At 41.6% G+C, this 24755-nt stretch overlaps 1 protein-coding gene and 1 long non-coding RNA gene across 3 annotated transcripts in view; one reads left to right on the plus strand and one right to left on the minus strand.

Moving 5' to 3' along the window:
- Positions 1-13546, plus strand: part of LOC127477468 (uncharacterized) — a 77953-nt gene extending 64407 nt beyond the window's left edge. Inside the window, exons 4-5 of the long non-coding RNA XR_007906963.1 lie at positions 3253-3410; positions 12568-13546. This is a non-coding gene — a long non-coding RNA (uncharacterized LOC127477468). The remainder of the gene's footprint in view (positions 1-3252; positions 3411-12567) is intronic.
- The window catches only part of CDYL2 (chromodomain Y like 2), a 57896-nt gene that overhangs the window by 27861 nt on the left and 5280 nt on the right, over positions 1-24755 (minus strand). Inside the window, exon 1 of one of the 2 annotated variants that reach the window (XM_051801761.1) lies at positions 4919-6129. The exons of the other annotated variant lie outside the window; for it this stretch is intronic. Coding sequence (XP_051657721.1) covers positions 4919-5047 — 129 coding nt within the window. The 5' untranslated portion in view covers positions 5048-6129. Of the gene's footprint in view, positions 1-4918; positions 6130-24755 lie in introns of those variants that run through there. 2 annotated transcript variants of the gene reach the window in all.

A 24755-nucleotide genomic window follows, 5' to 3' on the forward strand; every position in this document is an offset into this window, starting at 1 on the left:
CCCAGGAAAACCCAAACACAACCAGTTGGCAGCAAGTCAGGGGGTTAAACTGCACTAAGTGAGATTCAGATCCAGTCTTTAAGAAAAACGATGTAATGGTTGTAGGAATTCAGCATTAGAAGGTAGGGAGGATTTTTAGAACTAACAGTTTTTGTTACATACATCTGCCATGAAAAGTCAATGCTGGGAAATCAGTTATAGTAAAGAAGCCTTCAAAGGCTCTCCCAAGTTTTATTTTTTTGTTCTTTAATTTTTTAGGGTTTTTTCTTTAATATGTGGTTTATGAACGATAAAGATGCCACTAATGAAAAAAAGAATCATTATCATTAACCAAAAGCAGTATTGTTAATTTAGAAAAATAAATAAGTGGATAGCTCCTGTAACAGCTTTCACTGCTCTTCAAAGGAAAATCATCTCATGTGAAGAACAACAGAATCTGTATGGAGAATTTAACCTTGAGGAAGGGCAATCACAGCAGTGTGAGTAATTGTTCTTTCTGGGTCCCCTGTTAGAGCAAACCAATGGATTAATTCTGGCTGTTCACTGCCTGGAACTGTACATTCAGAGAGATCTTGGTGGGTTCCCCAAAGGACTCTAAATGTAATTAGCAACTAAACATTACACTTCTGAGTTCATTTACATGGGAACTGTGCTGAGATATGTGTGTGAGTCAGAGTGGACACAGGAGCCTTCCTCCATGTCCAGCACTCCCTGCACCAGCCCAGCCAGCTGTTCCTGTGCTCTGGTTTATCCAGTATCTGCATGGAACCTCCTCAGAAGCAAAGCAAGGCATCCTCTTCACTCTGAATTCAGCAGAGTCCCCTTCAGGACTGCCCAGGATGGCAAAACAATTAACTGAAGCTCAGCCTGAGCAAGTTTGAGATCATTTGTCTGAAAAGAGGGAAAAAGCTTCACAAAATAAATGAACTGGCTTTTTTTTTTTTTTTTCTGTCCCCATGTGGGACGTGTGGCTTTCCATTGTCAAACTAATAGTAGACTTATAATGATCTTGTTGACTTTATAGAGAGCAGCTGTCCAAATTATCCTTGGCTTTACAATGCTTCTCATCCTCCTATCTGGGATCAGCCAGAAAAACTGAACATTGAACTGTGCAACTCTGTATGGGCTGCCTTGGATTTGTTACTTTAATTACTGCAGCTCACTATACCAAGGAGCAAAACACACATATGTGTGTCCTGGGGAAAAAATTAAATTGCTGCTACACTCAGCAGACCTCAGCTCTCAGTACTGGAGAGCCTGGACCACTGAACACCACCTGCATTCCCTCCCTTTTTCATTCAGGAGTTTGGAGCTGGAACACAAACTCGGTGTCAGGTTGGTGCTTCCTCAGAGTAACTCATCTGTCTTTGAGGGATTACACCAGCTGCACTCCCCACTTGCTCACTGAAGGAAGAACCTCAGAAAGGATGGGCAAATACCTCACCTTCTTTGGGATCACATCCAAAAACCATCCCTTCACCCTCCCCTTTTTTCACTATATCACTGTATTCCTGTCTTTAACTACACAGATTTCACATTGCTGCTCCACAAGGAGAAAAAGGAAAAGGAAGAGGTTTTGTGGAGGGCATTTTTTAATATGGAAAGCACTCAAGTATTTTGGTGATGAGGCATCCTGCATTTCAATGAAGAGGATAAAAGGAGACAATATGAGTGGTCTTTGTTTCTGGGAAACAAAATACTGGCAACGAGGAATGTGATTAACGAGTTCAACACATCACGAAGGGAGAATAAAAATATTTATGAAATTGGGTCAAATTTAATAAATGATTTCCGAAAAAAAACATTCAGACAGCAAATATATTTGGGAAAGACTCAGGGTTTCATTACAGCATTTTTGGAACAAAACTATCAATGTTCCCTCTCAGATTTAACAAACTAAAATAAAGAGGGACAACACAAACTGAAGACAAAATGTTTTGTTTCTGGTCAACCCTCTTTTCAGTTTATTGTTTTGCTGGGGAGAAAATGAAAAAAATGTGGGCTGATCCAAAATTAGTTTGTTTTCCTTGATTTTTATTTTAGTTCAACCATAATACCCACTGGCTTGACTAATGATGCATAAAAAGTCTGAGTAGATATTTTCTCGTCCTCATTACGGCCTCATTGTTCATCACTGAATGCAGCTCAGGGGAGCATCCAACATACTTGACCTCTCAACATGGTCCCTTTTCTTTCTTGGGGCTTTAAGTTCCTCAGTAATATTTATCCCCTTTACAGTGCCACTGTGAGGTGCTTCACTGGAGGTACAAACATCAGGGATTTACCCACACCTCGTCCTGTCTGTCCCATTTTCCTTCTATCCACAGTGCACAGTAACAGCAAACACCATTACTTTGGTTTTTAATGATGTATATTGGTTTTAACAGGTGGTATATAAAGCAATAACCTTTCTACATTTACTTAAGGTTGCACAAATCATATGAGTTTTCTTGATGAGAAATAATTCTGTGACAGATTAATAGAAGTAATACTTGAATTCTTCCCCTAGAATAAGCAATACACAGTTCCAGAATAAGCAATACACAGTTCTGAGGATATGCAGAAAATATCTTGGGCTTCAGTAGCTGATCTTCCCTTTTCCCCCCTCAGATCTGTCTTTAATCAGGACTGAATCACATCTTCCCAAAAGTGACCTTGGTAGTTACAGTTGCCAAATCCCTCAGTTCACTACATTTGCTTTGGAAAACTAAGCACTTAAATGTAATAAAATGAAATTATTGCAAACAAACTTTACAGAGGTATCACAGTTAAGAAAGTGCCAGAACTGACATGTACCATCACTTCCCTGGATTCTCCCTCTCCTGGCTAATTTTGGATGAACTGAGGTGCTGATATGTTGCCATATAAATACCTTTAAAGAGAACAAATAGAATGAGACAATGGCATCTGTGCAAATGCATTTGCAACACGCTTTTTAGCTTCCAACTAGCCTTGAACCAAGCTCTATACACAAACCAGGATGAGAGGCATAAATAAAAAGACTTTGAAAAATATCTTTATTCTAAACTTAATGTGAAATAAAAAACCCGAATCAATTACACTATAAATATCTAGAGCTTGGTAAACTGAAGTGCTGTGCTTATATATGCAGAGTACAACACACACATCCCTTCCTTCACAGAAGATTCAGGGTCAAAATCATTTAATAACACAGTGTTATTGTTCACTTTTCAAAAAAATTAAATCCAGGCTAAGTTAAAAGGGGTAACTCCTATGGAATTATTTCTACAGATGTAACTGTGAAGTTGAAGCAGATTTCACTCATCTCACAGTTCCCAGCTTGAAGAGCATAAATAAAAGTCCTTGCACACCCAGAAAACACCTTCCAGGAGATCAGTAAACTTCCAGAAAGGTCTGGAAGATTGGAGATGTACTCAGTGATTTCCAAAGTAAGTACATGTCGTCTCCTCTCCTTGCCTTGCATATCCATGTAGGCATTTAAACTGTTATCTGGGATGTTCAGATGGTCTCTGTCTCAGGGAACTCTTCAGAGCAGCAGCCACTGCACGACAGACACCAGAAAAACTGCTTTTCATTACTGTGATTACAGGACTTGTGCTGCTGCTTCGTGTGTTTTTTTCATTGGAGGTCTTTGTCCCATGTTGTGCCTCAGGGTGTTGGAAGGGTATTTGAAGGAAGTGCCAAGGAGAGGAAGGCAGTAAGATTTCTGAGAGAGATAAAGGCCATCTGATTCAACATGTTTGTCTTTTCAAAATTCAGTATTGCCCCAACTTCCCTCTTTTCATTCCGTTTGCTTCGAGATACAGAGTATTTCATTAGCTGTAAATCTCTTGCCTGCTTGTAACTTATTTTTGTTTCTCAAAATTTGGTAATTGGAGCATTTGTTCCAGATGTACAAGAAATATGGCAGCATATCTCCTGAAGGAGCCACTATTCGTGTTAGAAAAATAACAGTGGAATGAAAGCTGAGACTCTTCAGAACCTGCCCCACAGAGCAGGGCCAGTCCATGAGTCAGCTATGGAACCCCCCAGTAGAAAATCTGTGTGGTTACCTGCAAGGTCAAAATGAAAGTGCAAGGGCCAGATAGTCACAAAAATGCAAGGGAAGACATTGCTCATCTGAATTACTCAGAACACCAAATGACACCTTCCCAGGAAGGCCACTGAACACCCTCTTAGTGTTAAGAAGACACTGCTGTTTATGCAGTTCCTTTTTTCCTCCTTTTAAGCATATGGGCTTTTAATTTTCTGTTATTTTCTCCTGTTTTATAATTTTTTTAGAATCAGAAGAGGTGTTAAAACTTATCAGGGAAACCCTGAAACTTCTTTATTTTCACTGGGAAAAGCCTGGTATTAAGCATGGCTGGAAACCACTGTGTTAGGTGCATGTGTCCTCCAACACACACGTACCAAGGTTTAAAACAGAACAAACAAATGCTGTTAAATCTCCTGCTGGTCCCTGTGTGCAAACCTGCACCTTTGATCCTCCTCTCCTGAGAGACCTTAATGCTGTAGAGGCTCCCTGCTGGGAGATCCGATGGTCCTGGTTTAGGTGGAAACCCAGGAGTGCACTGCCATTAGTTGTATTTTACAGGAGTGATGCAGCCATTGGAAATTCCTGCTAAAAGTGGTGTTTTCACATTCCTAACTTTTCTGGCCCCAGCATTTTGCCCTGTGTGAGTGCACTCTGTGAGTTGCCTTCCCTGCCATCCGGGCATTTAGAACCCCCTGAAGGATGAGCCTCGCTCCGTGAGGACGTGAGCAACACGATTTGCTCTTTGTGCCAAGGGGCTCCTGGCAGAGGGACCTGCTTCCAGAACCAGTGGAGATGAGATGGAGCCCTGGCTGAGAGCCTGGAGACAAACAGCCCCAGCCCCAGCTTCCGTGCTCACTCATATCTCCAGGGACCATCCGCCCGTTTTCTTGGAAGTCCCACCTTTCTCTGAAATTTGGTCTCCCTGAAACTGAAATTCTGGTCTGGGCTCTCAGTTGTTCTTTTCTGCCTCTTTTCAAAACTGCCCCAGTGCCACATCTCCAGTTCCACACCAGGGCCGTGGCTCCCCATTTGTCCCCGTTGCTGACCCTACTCACAGAACCAATTTCCATGACCTCTCCTCTTGGTTTGTGTCCAGCAGCTTTCTCCTGGGCAGTGCTTACAGTACTCCAAACTCTCAGTTTGTTAAAGCCATTTCCCTCTCCCACTATAAATCTAAGGGTGTAATCTACATAATTTTCCTCTATTAGGACATTTAAGTGCATGTGTATAAACAATACCTGTGGTGGAAGTGCCACAACCACTGTGGGGTTTGGAGCAAACAGGAATAATAATATCCACAGGAATCTTGCACTGGAGGAAGGACATTTTTGTACAGACCAATACTGTCCCTTGGAAAAGGAAAATTGACAGATGACACAGGGATCAGGAATGGACTTTTTGATCAACTTGGGTAGTCCCTGTCACTGCAGGCAATTACATCATACAAACCCTTTCATATTGGACATGTTCATGATCCAGAACATATTTCTGTCCGGGCTTATTGCTCACAGATTGAACAGCAAAGAGCTGTTCATTCCTAAATACAATAATTTCATAAAAGATATTTCAGGTTTTCATTTGGAAGGTCAGATGGTTTTCAAAGGTGCACGAGAAGTGCACAAAAAATAAAAGATCCTCTTTAGCACCAGGATAAGATAATGTTGAGAATGTTCTTTATTGGAGGAGGAGCAGGGTTTTTGCCTTTGCAATCCAACAGTGCACCTGTGTCATCACAAACTGTTCTGCAGAGTGGGGGAGACCCTTTGGGTCTGTTCCTTTGACTCACAAACATTGTCAACGAGTCCAACACCCAGAGAAATCCAAAGAACATGGAGGGTTCTGTTTATTTTAAAGTACAGCGACACATTTAATTTATCAAATCCCTTTTTCCTCTCGTGCAGTAAATCAGTTCATTATTGTCTTTCATGGTTCTTAAGGAAAGCAAAGCAAGAAGCCAAGTCCTGGGTGTCCCTTATGCTAAGAAGTGGTCAGTTCTGAACACACCCTCCACAAACTCACTGGCACAATCCATTCCAGAGTGGATCTGTCCCAGTGCTGTCTAGAACATTTGAAGTGGATGAGAAATGCCTGCCTTGATTTCAGCACTAAAGTCCAGCTGGTGGTTTTTACTGTACTGCTACATTTGTTTCGTACGTTATAGTGCACGCTTTAAATTTAGAACCAACAGATATTTTCCTGTTTTGTAGACAAAAACAAAGTGAAAAATAAATGCTGATCCCATTCACCATGGCAAGAGAGCTTTCCACAGCCAGTGGGAGCTGCTGGTCCCAGAGAACTGAGGCACGGGCGGGGTTTGCTCAAGGCAGAGCTGTTCCTGCACAGCCTATTTCTGTGACGATCACAGATGACTAAAGGATGAGTGAGAAATCTAAATTCAAGGAGACAAAATATTTTGCTAAGCTCTACAAAGAGCTGGCTGTTTTGGACACATGTGTGGCTCTCAGCTTTCTAATACTGTGGACTCCTTTCTCAAGTTTCTCTGCCAAATTCAAGTGGATTCTCCAGTTTTAAACCATCCAAGAGGACGTGTGTGGAAAATGTGTTTATCAGCAAAGAGTTCAGCACAACCTAGTAAGGCTCTGATTCTGCCTATGCTTCCTTTACAGTGCTACAAGTCAGCAGAGTTATTCCCTAGTAAAGTCAAAGTAGAAATCCCTGGGATTTAAACCATGAGGTTTTTAGTTTTTTATTTTAAAAGCGGTTTATAGGAACAGGAGCAGGACTTGAAGAGACTTCTAAGCAAACCAGTGTTTATGTGAACAGATCACAGTTTTTACTGCCTGGAACTTGTTAAAAATATCATGTTTCCAAACAGATGTAGAAATGTGTAAGCAACAGTTGAAAAATAAAAATACAACTATTACTAAAGGTGCTCTTCAACATTAAAGCAAGTCCAGAAATGCAGGAAGTAACTATTAATTTACATGAAGCCTGCATATGAAATCATTAGACAAAAATTAATGCTGTCTTCTTTTATGTTCATTGGCAGTTTGTTCTCCTCTACCTTGTTCAGTTCTGGCTGATTTCAGTGTTCTGCTGTACAGTTCACCCAGCCCCTTTTTCCTCCATATGGGCTTCATTGAGATTCAGCTCAGTTCAACACTTTTACATCCCAAAGCTTAGTCAGAAGTGAAGATTCCACATTAAAAAAATACAAAGGTTTAGCTCTAATACAGTACAAATAAATATTTGAGCTACTTGTTGTACTTCCACTCAGTGACTCACTGCTTTACAAACACTACTGGCACGACTGTCACAAAATAAACCACATGTTCTTGTGGGGCAGGTAGAAAAATATTTTCTTAGCCCTTTTACAGCAAAGTGGTGAACTTGAGCACAAAGGAGTGAAAGCCCTGGTTTCAGGGAGGGATTCGTCACTCGGTGTTTCCAAAGGTGCTGAGGATTTAGGATTTCAGATGTTCAGAGAGGCTTTACCAGCTGGCCCTGCACAGCTCACACATTGAGATGAGACAAGGGATGAGTACAGAGTGTTGAGGGGTACCAAGGGATACTGCTCAGTTCAAGTGGCCATTGTACTGAAGGGAATTTTACAGTGATCTCTGAGAGAGGAAAATGCAATAGTTTTGTAGAGATTTTCAAGGAACGTGCCCCAGACTGAAATGACAGTTTGGTGAAAAAGAAGGCTCTGGGTTGGAAAAGAAGACAAATGAACAACTAGACATAGTTACTCCAAGATCTGGGATGTGAGATAGCAATTTTTGGGAAAGAATCTCCAGTGGCAGTATGTGTTTTGTAGCTCCTGCATACAGGGAGACACATGGTCACTGCTCCAAGCCTGCCAGAGGTCAAGAAGTATTTGGATGATACTCTCAGGCACATGGTGTAAATCTTGGGGAGGGTCCTGTGCATGACCAGGAGCTGAACCTGATGACCCTTGTGGGTCCCACCCAGCTCAGCACATTCTGTGATAACTGTTTTTGAAGTGATTGTCATGGTTTTGGAACAGTATTCTCTAATTTAATGCTCCCACTAAAACCACCCAGTGCTCCCTCTCCAACTGGAGGCACAAAAGGCTCCGCCACATTCTGAGATGGAAGGAGCCCATTCTCCCTGGAACAGACTGTTCTCACCCAAAAAACAAATCCCTTTGAGGGACACATCATGTTTCCCCATCTCTCTGCAGCACTCACCAAGTGTACCCAAGTCCTTGAGCAAAAACAGCCCCGCGGGTGGGTTTGCCTTTGCCTGAGGCAGGACTAATCCAAACTGTCTTCCCTGACACATTCCTCATATTTATCACAGGGACTTTATCCCCTCCTGTGGTAGGTGGAGGTTCTGACTGGGCAGGGACAGCTCTGTTGGTGGAGCCTTGGGTTTGCACTGACCAGGTGGCCTTGGCTAAATGCAGATCCTGATGTTTGAAGTCCCACCATCCATTGCTTTCCATGTGGTTTTTAACAGTCCATTGTCCCGTTCAGCTTTCCCAGGGGCTGGTGCATGACAGGGAATGTGATCCACCCCCTCAGTGCTGTGCTCTCTGGCCCAGGTGTCTGTGAGGCTGTTTTTGAAATGGGTCTCATGGTCTGACTCCATTCTCTCTGAGGGCCACAGGACTTGCTTTCCCAGGCCCAGGATGGTGTTCCAGGCAGTGCCCTGAGGCACAGGATGCATCTCCAGCTGTCCAGGGGGTGTTTCCACCATGGTCAGCACAGAGCCCTTTCCTTGGTGGTTTTGGGCAGTGGATGTAACCAATCTGCCAGGCCCCTCCCCAGCACTGACACAGAAGGGACAAGAAAATGCAGAACTCTGTCCATGTTCTGTTAGTGACTGGACAGGGATAAGGAGATATCAGAGGCATAAATCACATACCCACTTCATACTCTCTATCCAGACTAGAATAGGTGGCAACTACTTTGGAGCATCCATAGAGCAAAGGTAGTGACAGTCAAATTTGTGAATAATACCATGCAGGGAGAGGTTTAAAAAGGAAAGGGATAAAAATAGATAACTTTGTACAAAATAGAAGGCTTAGGGGTGATCCTTTGAGTAAAAAGCTGAAGTAGCAGTTTGTAAAGTAGTGGGATAATAAGAGAAGAAAACTCATGATACACAAAGGTTTCTTTCAGAATTCAGTAGAATTCTTCATTTTCTTGGTTACACAAATGAAGTTAATGTGGTGGCAGAATACACGAAAGAGCCAAAAAGAAAGGTAGAGCAGAAAAAAGGAATAAAGAAACTTGCTTTAGGCAACTATAATGGCATGACAGGAGCACAGGATTTTACAGTGAAGTATCCAGGATACCAGAGCAACATCACAGAAAAATGGCACAGAAAATTTCAAAAATTATCTGTGAAGGAGTAATTGTCAAAAAGGAGGAATAATACATCATTATCCCCTCCAAAATAGCATTTAGATGAGCAGGGTCAGTAGGCCAAGTTCTGGCCTCAATTATTGCATTGGTTTTCACTGCAGATTTAATTTGTGTTTGAGACCTGAATTCAGCCCAGTGTAAAACCAACTTGCTCCTGGTGCCTGGAAGCAACAAACTCTCTTATGGGCAGTAGTGAAGGCAGCTATGAAAGCTGTCACTGTTCATCAGACAGATGCATCTTAAATCACTGGAGAGTGCAGCTGGTTGGAAATCTGCGTTTAACAAGTGGGGACAGTGCTCTGAACATGGACATGGAAGGTGTAAAAGCACTGATTTAACCTGAGGGTGCTTTGGAGGAAAGAGCTGGGCTCTGGGAGCAGCCCCTTTGCTCACAGGGTGGGAGGCACCGATGCTGTGCCTGTCCCAGTGAGTGCAGTGAGCCAGGCTGGCTACACCAACCGTGGGGCAGCTCTGCCCACGCTGCTGTGACACTCCCTGGCCATGGCACCAGCCCCTGGCAGGGACTCCCTGCAGTGGAGGAGACAACCTTGTGCTGTCCTCAGGCCCTGTGACCTCCTGAAAGCTGACTTTGGCACAGGTGACCATTCCTTGGTCCCAGTGAGTCCTGTGTCAGCCCTGGTCATTCCCACAGGCTGAGGACGTGTTAACTGATGTGCCCCCAGTTCCTTCAGCTCATCATTGTTCCTCATGATAAGGTTTCAGCCAAGTGTTGGCAGGACTTCCAGCTGTAGGGGTTGCTATCAACTGGAATCCATTCAGGGAGGTCCTAAGGAACAACCCTGGGGTTTCTGTGGTGGAGAGGGACAGATCTTGCCATCCTGCTCCAAACACCTGCCAGGTCACTGCCAGGGTTCCTCTGGAGGCACGTGCACATCTCCATGCTGTGGGCACCTTCTCTTTCTGTTCAGAGATGAGGCAGAGCTGCCAAGAGCCAGGGTGAGACTGGAACCCTGACGAAGCTGAGGAACCATTTAGAAATGTCTGTGCTCGAAGCAGCATTGAATATGTAAGTAGTGAATATATTACTGAGGGAATTTTCCATGTATTTGTTAGTCAGATTCCCAACTTGGCGGTTGTGTTAATACCTCAGCTGCTCCTGGATGCATTTGCAGCAATGATGTGGCAAAGGGCTTTGTTCCACGTCCCTCTGTAGAATGGGGCACTATATTTTTATAAATGTAGGGTTTCTGAGATTTATTCCCTACATTTGTCTCCCTGGGATTAGGGTGGTGTGTGCTCTTTCCATGGCACTGTGCCAGTCCCAAACTGGAGCTGTGGAAGGCTGCAGCTGTCTGCTTGTTATTAACTGAGGGTTAGTGCAGGGACCGACACACGTTGGTGCTCCAACACCCAAACTGTTTTCCAGATACTTCATGAATGAAAGTTTAAATTCCCACTTTAGGATAACAAACCTCTGAGTCACATTCAGTTCTAAGATCCCACTTGCAAATGGTTTATGAACTTACAGAAAGGAGTTTTAACTCCTAGGACTCTTACAAATCTCACACCCAATTAAACTAATTCTAATGAGTCAATAATAATCTTCTGCTGTCCTCACTGTCATCCCCAGCACTAACCATACATGAAGTCAAATGCTGGGACAGACATCCAGAGAGGCTGTGGAATATCCACCCTTGGAGATATTCACAACTTGACTCAACAAGACCCTGACTAAACTAATTAAGTTGGTGCTGCCTTAAGCAAAGGGTTGGATCAGATGATCTTCAAAGTCCATTCCAAACTACATTATTCTATGATTCTAAAATACATTTTGCCTAAAATATTTACTAATAATTTATTAATTCTTTATTAATTCTTTTCCACTTGGAAAAGCAGCTCCATTTGGAAAACTGAGTTCTATGCAATCTGTGGAAGTGGGTGTGTGAATTGACTCGATGGAGCTGGGTTTGGATCCACCAGGCAGCTGGAAGGCAGCTTCTCATGAGCAGCTCTGAACTTCCAGCTTTCTCTGACCTGGTGCCATCAGAGTTTGTTCCCCTTCGGGTGACACAGCCAGACCCATCTACTCTCTGAGATGTACAAAGGAGAGATGGGTTGGAGGACCAAGGTCAGCTGCTCACAAGGTTAAAAAGGTTTTCTTAGTCATTAAATAGACATTTTTTAATACTGAGATCCATAGTGAAGTCATTATTCAGTGTATTTTCAGTGTTTGCTATAAGCAGAACCGGGGATGTGCTAAGCTGGGGTGTGAACACACGACATGCTCCATGTCACAGCTGGATGTTTGCTCTTCATCCAGCAGGAAGGAATTGAAGACAGGGATAAGAAGGCTAAGTTATCATACATTAACCACAAAGACAGGAGGAAATATGCTAATAAAAATATCCTTGTGGTTCCTGTCCCTATCCTGGAAGTAGGATGGGAAGCTTAGATGGGGCTTCAAAGTCTGAGTTAGTGTTTCTGGTCCTCCTCACTACTCAGCCCTTCTCTTCATTTTTATGTGCCTTACCCAAAAAACACCCTCTCGGTGATTTCAGACCTGGTGCTGAAAATGGGAAAGATGCATTGAAATAATCTGTATGTACAGCAATCTACAAAATGAAAAGATGAAGCAACTGTTTTTGAAGCCTAGTGAGCAATAAAAACCAGGAAAAAATCCCAAGATTAACTCGTGCTTTCTATGTGCATTTAGCACTGGCTCTTGCTGCTGGTTCTCTCCCATAATTTGGGAGTAGATTATTCAGTGTAATGTCCTGAAAAGACCAAGAGGTTCCCAGCATACCTTAGAGGGGTAAGAGACTCATAAAATGAATATGTGGGAAAAAGACTGCACCTGGATTAAATGGCTCTGGAATAACAGAAGGAATTTCTGATCAACCTTCAAGTGTTCTTTTTTCTCCAAAGAGCAGTTGTGTACAAAGGCACTCATAGAAAAAATATTGCAGAAATACAGAGTAACACCCATGATGGAGGAGTGCTGTATTCTTACAACTGCAGCAAAAATGCTGGTAAATATTGGAGAAGTATTGCTTTTATTATGCTTGTCAGCTGTGGTCTAATGAAGGAACATAAACCTCACCCTTTTGGAATATTCTGAGGGATAATAATTAATATAATGTATCTAGGACACAATTAAACTTGTTTCTAGATAATAACAATAACAATAACAATAATAATAATGACAATAATAATAAAGGATTTTATGTTTTGAAGATTTCAAGATGGTTAATTCCAAGGAAACAAGAAACTTCAGGTGGACATGGAAGGAGGATTTAAACAAACTGACAGTTTGTCTTCAGAGGATCTCCCTAGAGAGTATGTATTTACCCAATTACCCCTCTGAAATGTTATTTTCCTAGTTACAAAGCACCATGTAAACCTATCCCCCCCATGGATCCTGATGATCCTGGCTATTATTCAGCAGCATAACAGGTGGAGCTCAGAGCCCTTCCCTTTGATATGCAGCGTGTCATCATGTCTGACTTGTTCTGGAAATTAAATGGTCAGAATATGTTAATCACAACATCCAGGCCAGAGTGTCTGTCAGACAAGTGCTAATGATTGCTCAGAGTGCCCCAAAGACAGAGATGTTGGCTTTGCTGGCTAAAAACTCGCTGTTATTCTGGAGCAGACCTTGCCCTTGGCTGCTGATGTCCCAGGCTGGGCAGAACATGCCCCAAATGCTCCAGGATCTTCACAGCTCTTGCCTTGGTGATTCCATTAATGCAACAATTATAGTCAGGTGTTAAAAGGCAGGTTTGCTCCTGTGAATTACTTCTGAAGGGAACTGGAGATGTTTCACAATATAAGCATAAATGCCAGGGAGATGACACGGGGAAAATGGATGGAATGGTCTCCAGTTTCTCTCTAAATGGCTGGAAAGAGACTTCTGAAGGTGACAGTGAGGAAGGGCAGAGTGTCTGAATCACCTGGACATCTCCTACATTTTGTTGGAAATGTTCCTTACTCAGATGAGCACTCTGAGGTGTGTAATAAATTCCTCTGATGGTCATAGAATATAAAATAATTTTTATTCAAGATAATCAGAATGTCTGATATCTTTTGACTGTCAGTTGTTTTAGTGATGTACTTTCTCATGTTTTAGACCTTTCATAATCCCAGACATATCAACAATGGACAGTCCTGTCCAAGTTAATCAATAACCCACTTCAATTTTTTGTAAGGAGCAGAATTGCAATTTATCTGCAACAAAAAAAAAATCGACTTCAGGTTGTTTTTTTTTTTTTTTTTAATGGTAGATATTTAGAGAGCAAAGATATTTTTCAGGCTCTCTTTACCCCACAGTCTGTATTTTAGGATTTTTGTTCTTTTCCTTCTCTAATGCCTGTCTAGTTACAGACTCCTAAGTCAGCAACATGAAATCTAATTATGTAAGTAATTGTGGGCATTGTGCAATGAAGGGCATCCTGTGATAATCTAAATATGCTGTGTGTACAGTGAAAAAACCTATAATTCTAAAGAAAGAGTCTGAAATTGCTTGTTATTTGTAACAGCATAAAGTACTGAACATTTCTGCTCCATTAGAGTGATATGCACTTTATAGTTTCTTCACACACTAGAACTCATTCTCCAGCAGTTGGTCACCAGGCCTTTCTCCAAACTAGAGATTTTTAACCAGTGTTTAACATAAAAAGCTGATAATGTCCTGTTTGTCAGATGTTCTGAAAATAATGGGGAAGCAGACTCCGCATGTTTGAGCAGGAGGTTTCCAGCATTTCAGGTGTCTGGTACAGTCTAAACATGAAAACCACAAAACTATTAAATAATAGTGGCCTTCCTGAGTGAATGACATGTGATAGCACAAACTTTTTTCCAATGTCATCAAGGTTTTCCCTTTTTTTTGGCAATTGTTTATTCAGTGGGTATAAAACTTTGGGGATGCAGTGTCTTGATAACATTAAAAACCAAATAAGCATAGAATACAGATCTAGAATAAGTTTGCATCCCAGGGCACTGAAGAAGTACCAATATCACTTCTGTTTAAGAGGAACCCGTTTCCTTTTCATTATGAGGGCCCAGACTTGCTTATTTGTGTGCCATGACATTATTTACAGGCTCAGAGAGCCCCAGATTTGAGGCCAGAAGGGACAATTCCACCCCAGATCCCCATCTTGGGTCACACAGGAACGTCCTTCACTCAGCAGTTCTGCACCAGGTCCCAAATCCTCAGTCACTGAAACCACACGACGAGAAAATCATTGCATCTTAATTTGAAGTGATTCACAGAAAGTACAGCACTGCTGGGAGTGAATCAAAGTCCTATAAATAAAATGCTGTAACCTTAATGTAAAAAGTGCATCTCGACTCTAATTTGTGATGGCAAAACTTCCAGCCACTGGTGCCTTTTATATCTTTTAATTAGTTTCATTTTCCAGACCTTAAATCCTGCAGTGGTTTGCAGCTCCACGAACAGATGGCCTCTGTGTTTCTTTACATTTGGTAAGATTTGGGAGCTAATGGGATGGCTCTGTCTAAAATTTTGTAGCTGCTTTGGAGCCGTATTCTAAAACTTCACCCTAAGTGTTACTGTTCACCACTTGTGTTTAAAGTTCTAATTCATGTTATTTCATATAATTTTGAGGGAGAACATTTTTATGAAGTGTGGGACTATAATAACTGCCTTCACCAGATCGATACAAGTCACTTCTTTGTTTTATTGTTTAGAAAAACAGTGCACCTCCTTTGAAAAAGGCCCAATTTTGACTAAAGGAAACGGACAAATTAAATGCAAGGAAGATGTGCAGTGTTCAGTTCTGTGCCCCAGTTTTATTCCTGCTATGCAAAAAATTTATTACTTATTGTCTTAAAGCTGTACCCATGTGTTCAGTCACGTGGCCAAAGACAGCAGTTTTCCCTGTGCTATACTGGATCATTTTAAACAACTGTATAATTACCCACATCTGTCTACAAACTGCTTTACATCCACATGGATCTGGACCCTTTTGGAAACAGGACAACAACAGCCTCATTTGTCTGCAAAAGAATCAAATGCTAAATATTTAACTGAATTTATTTAGAGTCATAATACCACCTAAGTGCAAAACCTTAAAAAGAAGTCATCTATGACAGTTGCACATGCTGTAAAAATTTAAAAATTTACCTTCCAAAAAAAACCTAAAAAATTCAGTGTTTGGGTTTTTTAAACCCCCGTGTCATGAATTAAAAAAATACCAATCAAACAAATTGAAACAGAACACTTTAGGAATGTTCTGAAAGCAGGCACATAAAGCATCACTAAAGTGTAAGGAAAGAGTTTAAATACTTTGAGTTAGTGGTTTATATATTGTTTATATTGTGTATTGTTTATATACTGAGGGAAGAAAGCAACACTTCTGTGCCCCTTGTAGCACTTTTGTGGCCTAGATGAGAGTTCCAAAATACAAACTGAGTTAATTTTGAGACCAGGTTTTCTGTGGAGTCAGCTATGGACAACCTGTCTTAGTAGAAGTCACAAAGCCAAATGCCACTGGTATGTTCTGATATGTTATTCAGACAGTGTAATACTCATAGCTGTGCACAACCAAAGCTCTCCAGCACTACAACAAGCAAGGTCAACTTGGTTAGGTGAAGCTCTGTTTTTTAAGTGACTCTTAAAAAAAAAATGGAGCCCTAGGGCTTTTAATTTTCCTGGTATATCTACCATATTTCTCAGCATTTGCTATTAAAGCACACTAAAATAGTTTTATAAAAGCAATTTTTTTAGTTTGAGTGTTCCAAAGTAGACTGTCCAAGAATAGATAACTTAGAATACACGTCCATTAATAAAATTGTAATGTAGCCAGAAAACAGCTGTGATAGTACTTTTAAAAGAAAATATACCACTTCATCACCCTGCTTTGCCAAAAGTGAGATAAATGGTGCTGCAATGAGTTTTTCCCTTTGAAGGTCAGTGTCCATGCTGCACATGAAATGAATCCCTGCCATTCCTGCTTCACAAGAACAATATCAACATTCATGAACATTTCAGCTTAAAGCATGTGATGAGTTTGGTTAAGAAGAACGATGCCAACTCCTCATCTTCTCTGGGTCCTTATTTCATGAAGCACATCAGTTTGTTCCTCTGTGAGGATGGACCTCCTGGAGCTGGGGGAGTGTCTGTGGCCATGGTGACCTGTGGCAGTGGAAGCCCTTTGCAGGACAATGTCTGACCAACCTGATGCTGAAAAACAGCTGCTAAAGCGGGTGAGCTGCTTACCCTGGGCTTGCTGATGCTGCTGAAATTGGTGCAGCACAGAACTGGTGCAGTTTTTCAGAGCTCTGCAGTGTGTACAAGGCTCAAAGGTCAGCTCGAGAGCGCTGCTTTGCAGGACTGAGAACACCAAAGAAACTTTCAGTCCTATATAGGATTTATTAAGCTCATTAAAATAACACCCAGTCCTAAACGAGCCACGGCTTTGCTTAGTCTGTGTTGTGGCTCTTGAAACTCGGGTGTGATTCCCTCACACAATAGCAGTGAGAAGCCACAGATCAGAAGCAGCTGCCCCCGTGTCTGCAGAGGGGAACGTGCTCCCAACAGGCAGCAGTTTCTGTCCCACTCCAGCTACCCGTTTGTCTCTGTTTGAGTCAGAGGCTCAAGGAACCTTCTGAGAAATGGAGCTACAGACTAGTCACTTTAAAAGAAAAATCCCCTCAAAACTGACTGGAAACCAGCCTTGGTTCATCCTGTGCCTCCCTCAGTTAGGCTGTATCTGCCACTGCAAAGCCCTGTTGCGCTGCTGTATAATCAGAGGGGGAATGAAAAGATAGGTCTTGCTATCAGTTCTTCTGTGAGATCTGAGGCTTATCACACAGTTCCTCTGCTAACCCTCAGGCTTACTACTCAAGTACTTTCCAAATCTTGAGCAAGTGATATATCAAATACTAAATATCTGTCGGCAATCCCCAGATATCCCCTTGATGCCAGGGAAAGTGTATGTATTTAAATGCACATCCCAAACATGCCCTGGTGATTCTTGGTACTAAACAACATCCTCTGTGTCTCACCCACCACTTGGAAGATCAACTGCCATTACACTGCAACTTTTAAGATGCTAGTCATGTTGGAATGGCTGCCTTTTGGTGGTAACAGGAGCAACAGCAGCTGGACATGAAGTAAAAAAGATGTTTAGAAAAAGTTCTGTTAAAGCTGTTCTGAGCTGCACAAAATCCTAGAATTAATAAGGGAATCTAGACATTTTACAGAAGTGTTATATTAAGGCAGAACTTAGTTCAGTTGCCTAAAGGGATTCTGCCTTGTGGCTTGGGTATAAAAAAGCATTAAAAAATATTGTCCTTGGTTTATCACCTGTCCTTTGGACACATATCTTGACTGTAAAAAAATCAAGGGTTGTGTAAATTAAGATATACCAGCGATGCCGACTGCATATCCAAAATAAAAGAGTACTTTACATATCCTGATCAATCAGTAAGCAAGACTTTTTTCCCCTGTATACTAAATAGGCTACAAGAATAGCAGGTAATAGCAGGGGAGGAAAACTGCATCATTCATGGTACAAATTGAAGGTTCAGTTCACATTAAAAGGAGACTTGCCTCTGTCTTGTAAGCAGAGCAGGTTGTCAGTGGTGTTTGACATGAGTGGATGAAGCACAAAAAATTGCAGCAGCACCGCTGCAGAACAATTCAAATCACAGCCCCCAGCAGCCTGTCGGTAAATGGTCACCCTGTGCTCACTGCAACACCTGACACTGCTGCTGGATCAGTGGCACTCACTGCAAATGCTCTAAGTGGTCTCATGCCAGGAAGCCAAAGCACAGGATCATCAAACAAAGCAGGAAAAAGATCCATCATCCTTTGTGGTGCTCATGACAGAGCTGGGGACAAGCTATTCCACTGGGAGAAAGAACAGTCTTCCATCAATTCCTTGTGCTTCCCGAGGCAGCAAGAGGCAGTTCACAGGAGCTGAGGGACCACGAGTGGCAGTCCCTGTGTTGGGTCCCACTGTTCTTCCAGGAAAGTGCAACGAAGGATCCACGAGAACAATGAGAACAGGAATCCAAGCGTGGCACGTGTACAATGAAAAAAAACAAAGGGTGTCTTCCTTGGAGCTTGGAATTGTTATTGTCTTGATCCACTTGATAAATCCATACAACACACTGTTTGCATAGGCTTCAGTCAGCAGGGGGACATGACAAGGCCACCTTGGCACTCCTGCTTTAATGTGTCATCTCATGCGAGTGCACGGGAAAGGCACTGGGAATCATGTGCTGCTGGTGAAAAGGAGGGGATGAGTCTCCTTCCAGTGGCCTCCAAATGGTCTTTGCTGAGTGAGAACAAGGAGGGAGCAGAGCTCTCTGATCCTCCTTAGCTGCTGTCAGGCCACACAGGCAGCCCGCTCGCTGTGCGTTCTGAGGGTGTATTTACACTTCAGCTCCCCTAAAAGCACCAACACATCACTGTTATGTACAAAACACTGCAGCAGGTCCTGAACCACAGCAAAGTCAGAGGAAGGTGCTGATCCAGATCCCCCAGGCTCTGAAGACATTGCTCAGCCCTGTGATGCTCAACAGTTTTGCTCTGAGAGACCCACAATTCCCACAGTTAATTGATGATCACAGTTCTTGACACCAAATAAATGCAGCATTGAGAAGGCCATAAAAGCTGGCCAAGGGCTTCCCCCTTTTTATTTTCTTAAGAAACGTGAGTTTTTCTGTGGGTATAAGGTAAAAGAGATGCTACTTCCCTGGTACATGTAAAAACACATCAAACACAGCTTTCTCCAGCGTTTCTGTTGCATCTTCTGTGCATCATCAGAGCACAGAATTGGGTGATTTGGGCTTCCACTACACATATAACATTGCCAGATCATAAAGGGAACTTACAGGAACATTCAGTCTTACTAAATTCTGCTGCCTGAACTGTCAGTTTAATTGCCTGACTCACACTTTGTTTTTACATATAAAGACAGAAAAGTGGTCATTTTGCATTTCCAGTGTAGAAACAAAAAAAACAAACCCAACCAACCAAAGAAAAGATCATCTTTTCTTCACTGCTTCTTTAGGTTTCCTGTGACTTTTATCACTGTTTCCATACTTTGATGTGTTTTGCTGACTATACAAACACTTCACACTATCATGTTTTGATCTGCAGCATGGGAACATCAGTCTGTAACAGTGACCACTCCAACAGAACACTGCCAAGTTCTTCATATTCCCTACCACCTCCTTTTCTGACTGTTCTGGTACATTGGTTCTGACATTTCAGCCCAGTAGAAAATTATGAACCAGTGCTAATGTTTAATTACACAAGACTGGAAGCTGGTTTTCAACTGTTCTTGACTTTGGATTGTGAAAAGCTGGAGTTTGTGCAGCAGGACTCTGTTACAGACTCTTGCTTCCAGTTACTGCAGGCGAATCACAAAGTTTTAATTGCTCCTCATCAGTCACTGCTTATTCCTTCAAGAACTTCCAGTTTCCCCTCTAATTCCTAATACTTAACATGGGATCCAAAGTTTCCATCCTCCTCCCTGCACAGATTTTGATATGTCAGTCATATTCCTATGTAATTTGAAGCTCTGTTGTTATGTTGTATCACTGATGAACTTAAAAGTTTGCTTCTTCCACTGCTGAGGTAGAGATAAGCTCAATCACTTCTCATCAAAGAAGGTCTTCTTGTGCTGTGTCACCCAAATTCCCACATTCCCCTTTCACTGCACTCTGCTATTCCTCCCTTACATTAATCACCAAAACACTTTGGGATCAACATCTTTGCAGTTTGTCTCACAACACATTTACAAGCCCTGCAAGCATTACTCTGCATTTTCCTTCTATGTGAACCACACTTGTGTTTCTCCAGCACCTTTCCTGTCACATTTCCTGAGCTGAAACACCTGAAACCTGTCACAAAAAAATTCTAAAGACAAATACATCAGGTTTATTAATGTGATTTCATATTTTGCAAAACAGTCCCTTTGCCAAAAAGGGAAATGATTTAATGGTTTCAAAAATATTATCAGAGCAAATTTCAACTGCATAATGTTTAAAGGGAAGTCCATTAGTATAGTCAAATAAATTTTACAAAGTAGTCTTTTAAAAAATTACGTAATATCACACTTTATTTTTTAAGATCTCTCTTATTACTAGGAAAAATAAGATACATGAGCAACACTCTCCTTTGTTTCAGTGACTGCCAAGTGATGCTACAAAAAAGTTCATTGTGTGAAAGAATTTGACAAGTTGAGTTGGTCAGTTAGAAATTAGACTGTTTATATTTTGGTATATTGGTAATCACCATTTCTGGAAAAGAATTCAACCCAATAGAAAAACAAGTTGATGGGTTTGTTCATAGTTAGTGGCTTTTTGATGTCTATTCAGGTAAGGCAGACTGACAAACCTGTACAGCCTGTGAAGACCAGCTGAAGCCATAAATAAGGGAAAGTTGTGGATAAACCCTTTTAGATGCTGAAATGCTTTTCTCATAGAAGAAAGCTGGTTTTATGAATCAGAAACTTCTTATTCCATTAATGTAACTTTCCAGTAACGCTGACTCGATCATTTGCCTCATTCCATGCATTTACTGGAATATTTTCTAGTTTATCCTCTGTTTTCATTACATATGTTTGATTTATTGTTACTTCATCACCTCCTCCCTCCTTCTACTCTTTTCTGCTTCTACCACCTGTTGCATTTTGTCAGGAGTCTGGAACAGGCTGCCCAGGGCAGTGGTGGAATCACCATCCCTGGAAGTGTTCAAAAGGTGTGTGGATGTGGCACTTGGGGACATGGGTTAGGGGTGAACACGGTGGTGCTGGTTCATGGCTGGACTTGATGACCTTAAAAGTCTTTTCCAACCTTAATGATTCCATGATTCTAAATCTGGACTGTGAGGGTTCTAAACCAGAAGCTGACGTTTTTCTGTATCAGAAACAGAACCCACTACTCTGATTAGTCCTTTGCTTTGCAAAGATATTACTTGACAAGGATTAGGAATTAGAACTCCAAAATACAACTTGCAAGGCAAGTGTTTGTGATCTCTGCAGACCGTATCAACACCTCAGTCAATAACTATGTTTGTTTAATGACTGTGGTAAGTACAAAACTAAGAACTGCCATAGGAGGTCAGACTAAAGGTCCACTTAGCTCAACATGTTGTATATTCCATAGAAATTAGTACTGGGTGCTTAGGAAAGAGCATCTGTAGAGTAGGTGCTGCCCTTGCTCTGCTCTTCCAGCTTCTGTGAGCAGCAGTTTAAAGATTGGTTTGTGCTGAAAGATGTCCTGAAATGTGTAAAGGGATCAGTCCTCCTGTTTTACCATTCTTTGAGACCATTTACAGTTCTGATTTCTACAACATCCCATGGCAATGAATTCCAAAATTTAAATACTGTGGAGTACTCCCTTTGTGTCGGTCCCCTCATCATTTCCTTGGCCTTGGATCTTCTCTTGTGCAATGAGAAATAGCATAATAACTAAACATTCCCCATTTGTCTTTTCCATACCATTCCTACCTTCCTCAATCACTTCTTTTCCCATCCAGAAAGTTGTCCCAAGGTATCTTCACTGACAGCCACTCCTCCTGTGAACACCCTGATGGCCCTTCTCTGCACTCCTGCAGTTCTGTGTTCTTGCAGTGGGTACAGCACTGCCCAGGTGGAAGCACAATATTCCCCAGGGACATGAGGTTGATCATCATCTCTTCCATTCTCAAATACTTCCTTACTAACACCTAAACTTGTGCTTGCCTGAGGTTTTGCTCTGACAACCTGTAGTCTGGTCCCATGGACCAGACCCCCCCCCCCAGGAGCTGGACCCCCTTTTCTGGTTCAGTGTCATGGGGAGGGAGTTTGGTCACTGCTCTCCAAGACAGTGCTGGGATGCAAACAGAGGTGTGGTGACTGGGCATCACAGGGAGATTCACTTCAAAAGCATGCACCTGATCCAAATTAAAACACTAATGTGGACACACCCAGAAACTGTCCACAATGATTCCAAGATTTCTCCAGAATAGTAACAGATTCTTCAGGGCTCATTTTTATGCATGTTTAATCAGGATTATTTTTCCTTTGATCATTAGCTTGCATTTATAAACACTGAATTTCAGCTGCTGTCACCCAGCTCTTCATTGTCAACCTTTGTCTTGACAATTACAATAATAATCTATGAATTGTCAAGAGTAATAGTGATTATTTTCAAACAACTGATGATTCTGTTGTACAACATGGGCCCTAATACTGATATTTGGAAACTCTATTCATAGACACCCTCTCTGTGAACCAGGTAAGAGATGACCAACTCTTCTGGACCACACCTTGGTGTCATTACCAACTGCTCCTGTGGGGTTTTACAATAAGGTTTTTGGAAAAAACACACCAGCCAGAGCCATTCTTATCTAGACATTGACCAAGAGTTCTTCCTTTCAAAATGTTAACTCTGGTACAAACAAGACACACGTTCCCATGAATCTGCTGATTCCATTTCTTCTGGGAGGTGCAGTGGATCTCAGACTTACTGCTGTGATCAGCACATTGAAGTGATTACTTTACTATAAGATGATTTCACACACCCCCCCCCAAAATATAAATAAATGCAGTGAAGAAAGAGCCTTATGGAAGAAAATATCCTCATTGTTCCTGTTTCACTCCTCTTAAAGAACAGGCTGCAATTTTCGGGGGTAGACTGGGAGAAATCTAGCAAAGCCCAGGTGGGGCAACTGCTTTTTTCCAACAGTGTCTTTCTGACAGATGTTTTCAATGCTGGTTTTGTTTCAGTGTGTTGTTGTAGTCTGTTGCTCACACTGCCAGCCTTTACCATTTTGTAAGAGTCAACCTATTTCCTCTTTTTTTGGTGAGCCACAAGAGGAATCATTCTTTCCTACACAGGTCAACTCTATCGACTTCTTGTGAAAGTTTTTAGACACCTAATAGGTTGGCAACAATATTTTATATCAGGGCTCATCAGGAGATAATATTAAAATAGTATTGTAATCTACATTTTCTCTATGTGGTATAAGAAAATAGATTGAAGTGTATTTGCAATATTACCAGTGCAAAGTGTTGATAATAAACAAAGAGTGTGACATAATTACTCAACAGGCCAAAATGATGAACTTCCTTCTGTCAAAATGAGAATATTTGTATTTGCATGAATGTAAAGAAAGCCAGAATTCACATACCCCACTACCAGTTGCCCTGCCTTGCCAACGTTTCACTTCAGTGATATTGTTCTAAATAGTTTGAATGCAAGGGACATTTAACTATTTAGTTAACTTTTTTTTGCCAGTGTCAGGATGTCAGTGCCATAAAATGTGTTGCAGAAAGTGTCTGAAAAATATATGGATAAGAAAGAACAATAAAAAGGGATTGCACTGATGAAAATGTACAGAGCCAAGAAACTCTAATGCTGCTAAAAGTCAAATGAATGGACAAAGAAATGCTATTTACAGCAGAGCTGGCCATCACAAATACTCCATTGATTTAAAAAAAATAATTAGCCCATTTCTTTCAATATTAGACCATGTTTAAATTTTGCCATTATTTGAAATGTCCCTAAATATTTTAACTTTCACAAGCAATTACTAAACAATGAGTTTGTTGCTGGATTTGAATTTTGAATCAAAGACCAGCCCAAAGTAAAGCACCGTATTTGTCATTCAGAAAGTATTACCAAAAAATGATGTCATTTTAACCTTTGAATAGTTCTCAGCACTGAACCACGTTCAGTTCAGTGGCTTTGGTGGTGCCTTCACTGCAAATGTTGAGGCTTTCAGGAGGGACAGGGTGTATTTTCAGTGTCCCTCCCAAGCCAGGAGTACACTTATGCCATGTACCTTGAAGGAAACTACACTTGATCCAGATAAAACACTTTATCAAGATTGTAACAAGAAATCAATTGGTTTTCAGGGCCCCAAAATATGCCCAGCAGTTTACAATGTAATGAGGAAGTTGGACCCGTGGTAACAGAGTGACGCTGTAGGTAAACAAGACAGTCATTACGTGCATTGTAATGTTCCATACGAGGCTCAGCACTGGAATTTCTGAGGCAGATAATGAATATTGCCAGAGTTATCCAGTTACACTTTAGAACCTCACTCTATCTTTCATTTAGAGAACTCCAGGACCTGAGCAGAAGGGACCTCAGGTTAGCTCTTGGTTACTGGCAACAAAATTTCTAGACTTCCACCAACCCAGGGCAATGCTGCTCAGAGGTGACCTGACTTTGAGGACAGTTGTCTTTAAATACTGATTTTGAGAACAGATCAATGATAACATATAAATAGCTGACTCATCAAAATAGTTGTTAGTAAAGCCTTTCCACTAAAAAAATAAGGTGTTACTTACAGGTGCTTAGAGCTGGAGAGCCCCAGCTCAGTATTACTGAAACCAGCACTGCAGCCACAGCTTGCCAAGGTACAGAAGCAGTAGGTGCTTAACTGTTCTATAGTCCCC

This window comes from Manacus candei, unplaced genomic scaffold (assembly GCF_025592945.1).
Source record: "Manacus candei isolate 608988 ecotype Guabito, Panama unplaced genomic scaffold, ASM2559294v1 h1tg000053l, whole genome shotgun sequence".
Lineage (NCBI taxonomy): Eukaryota > Metazoa > Chordata > Aves > Passeriformes > Pipridae > Manacus > Manacus candei.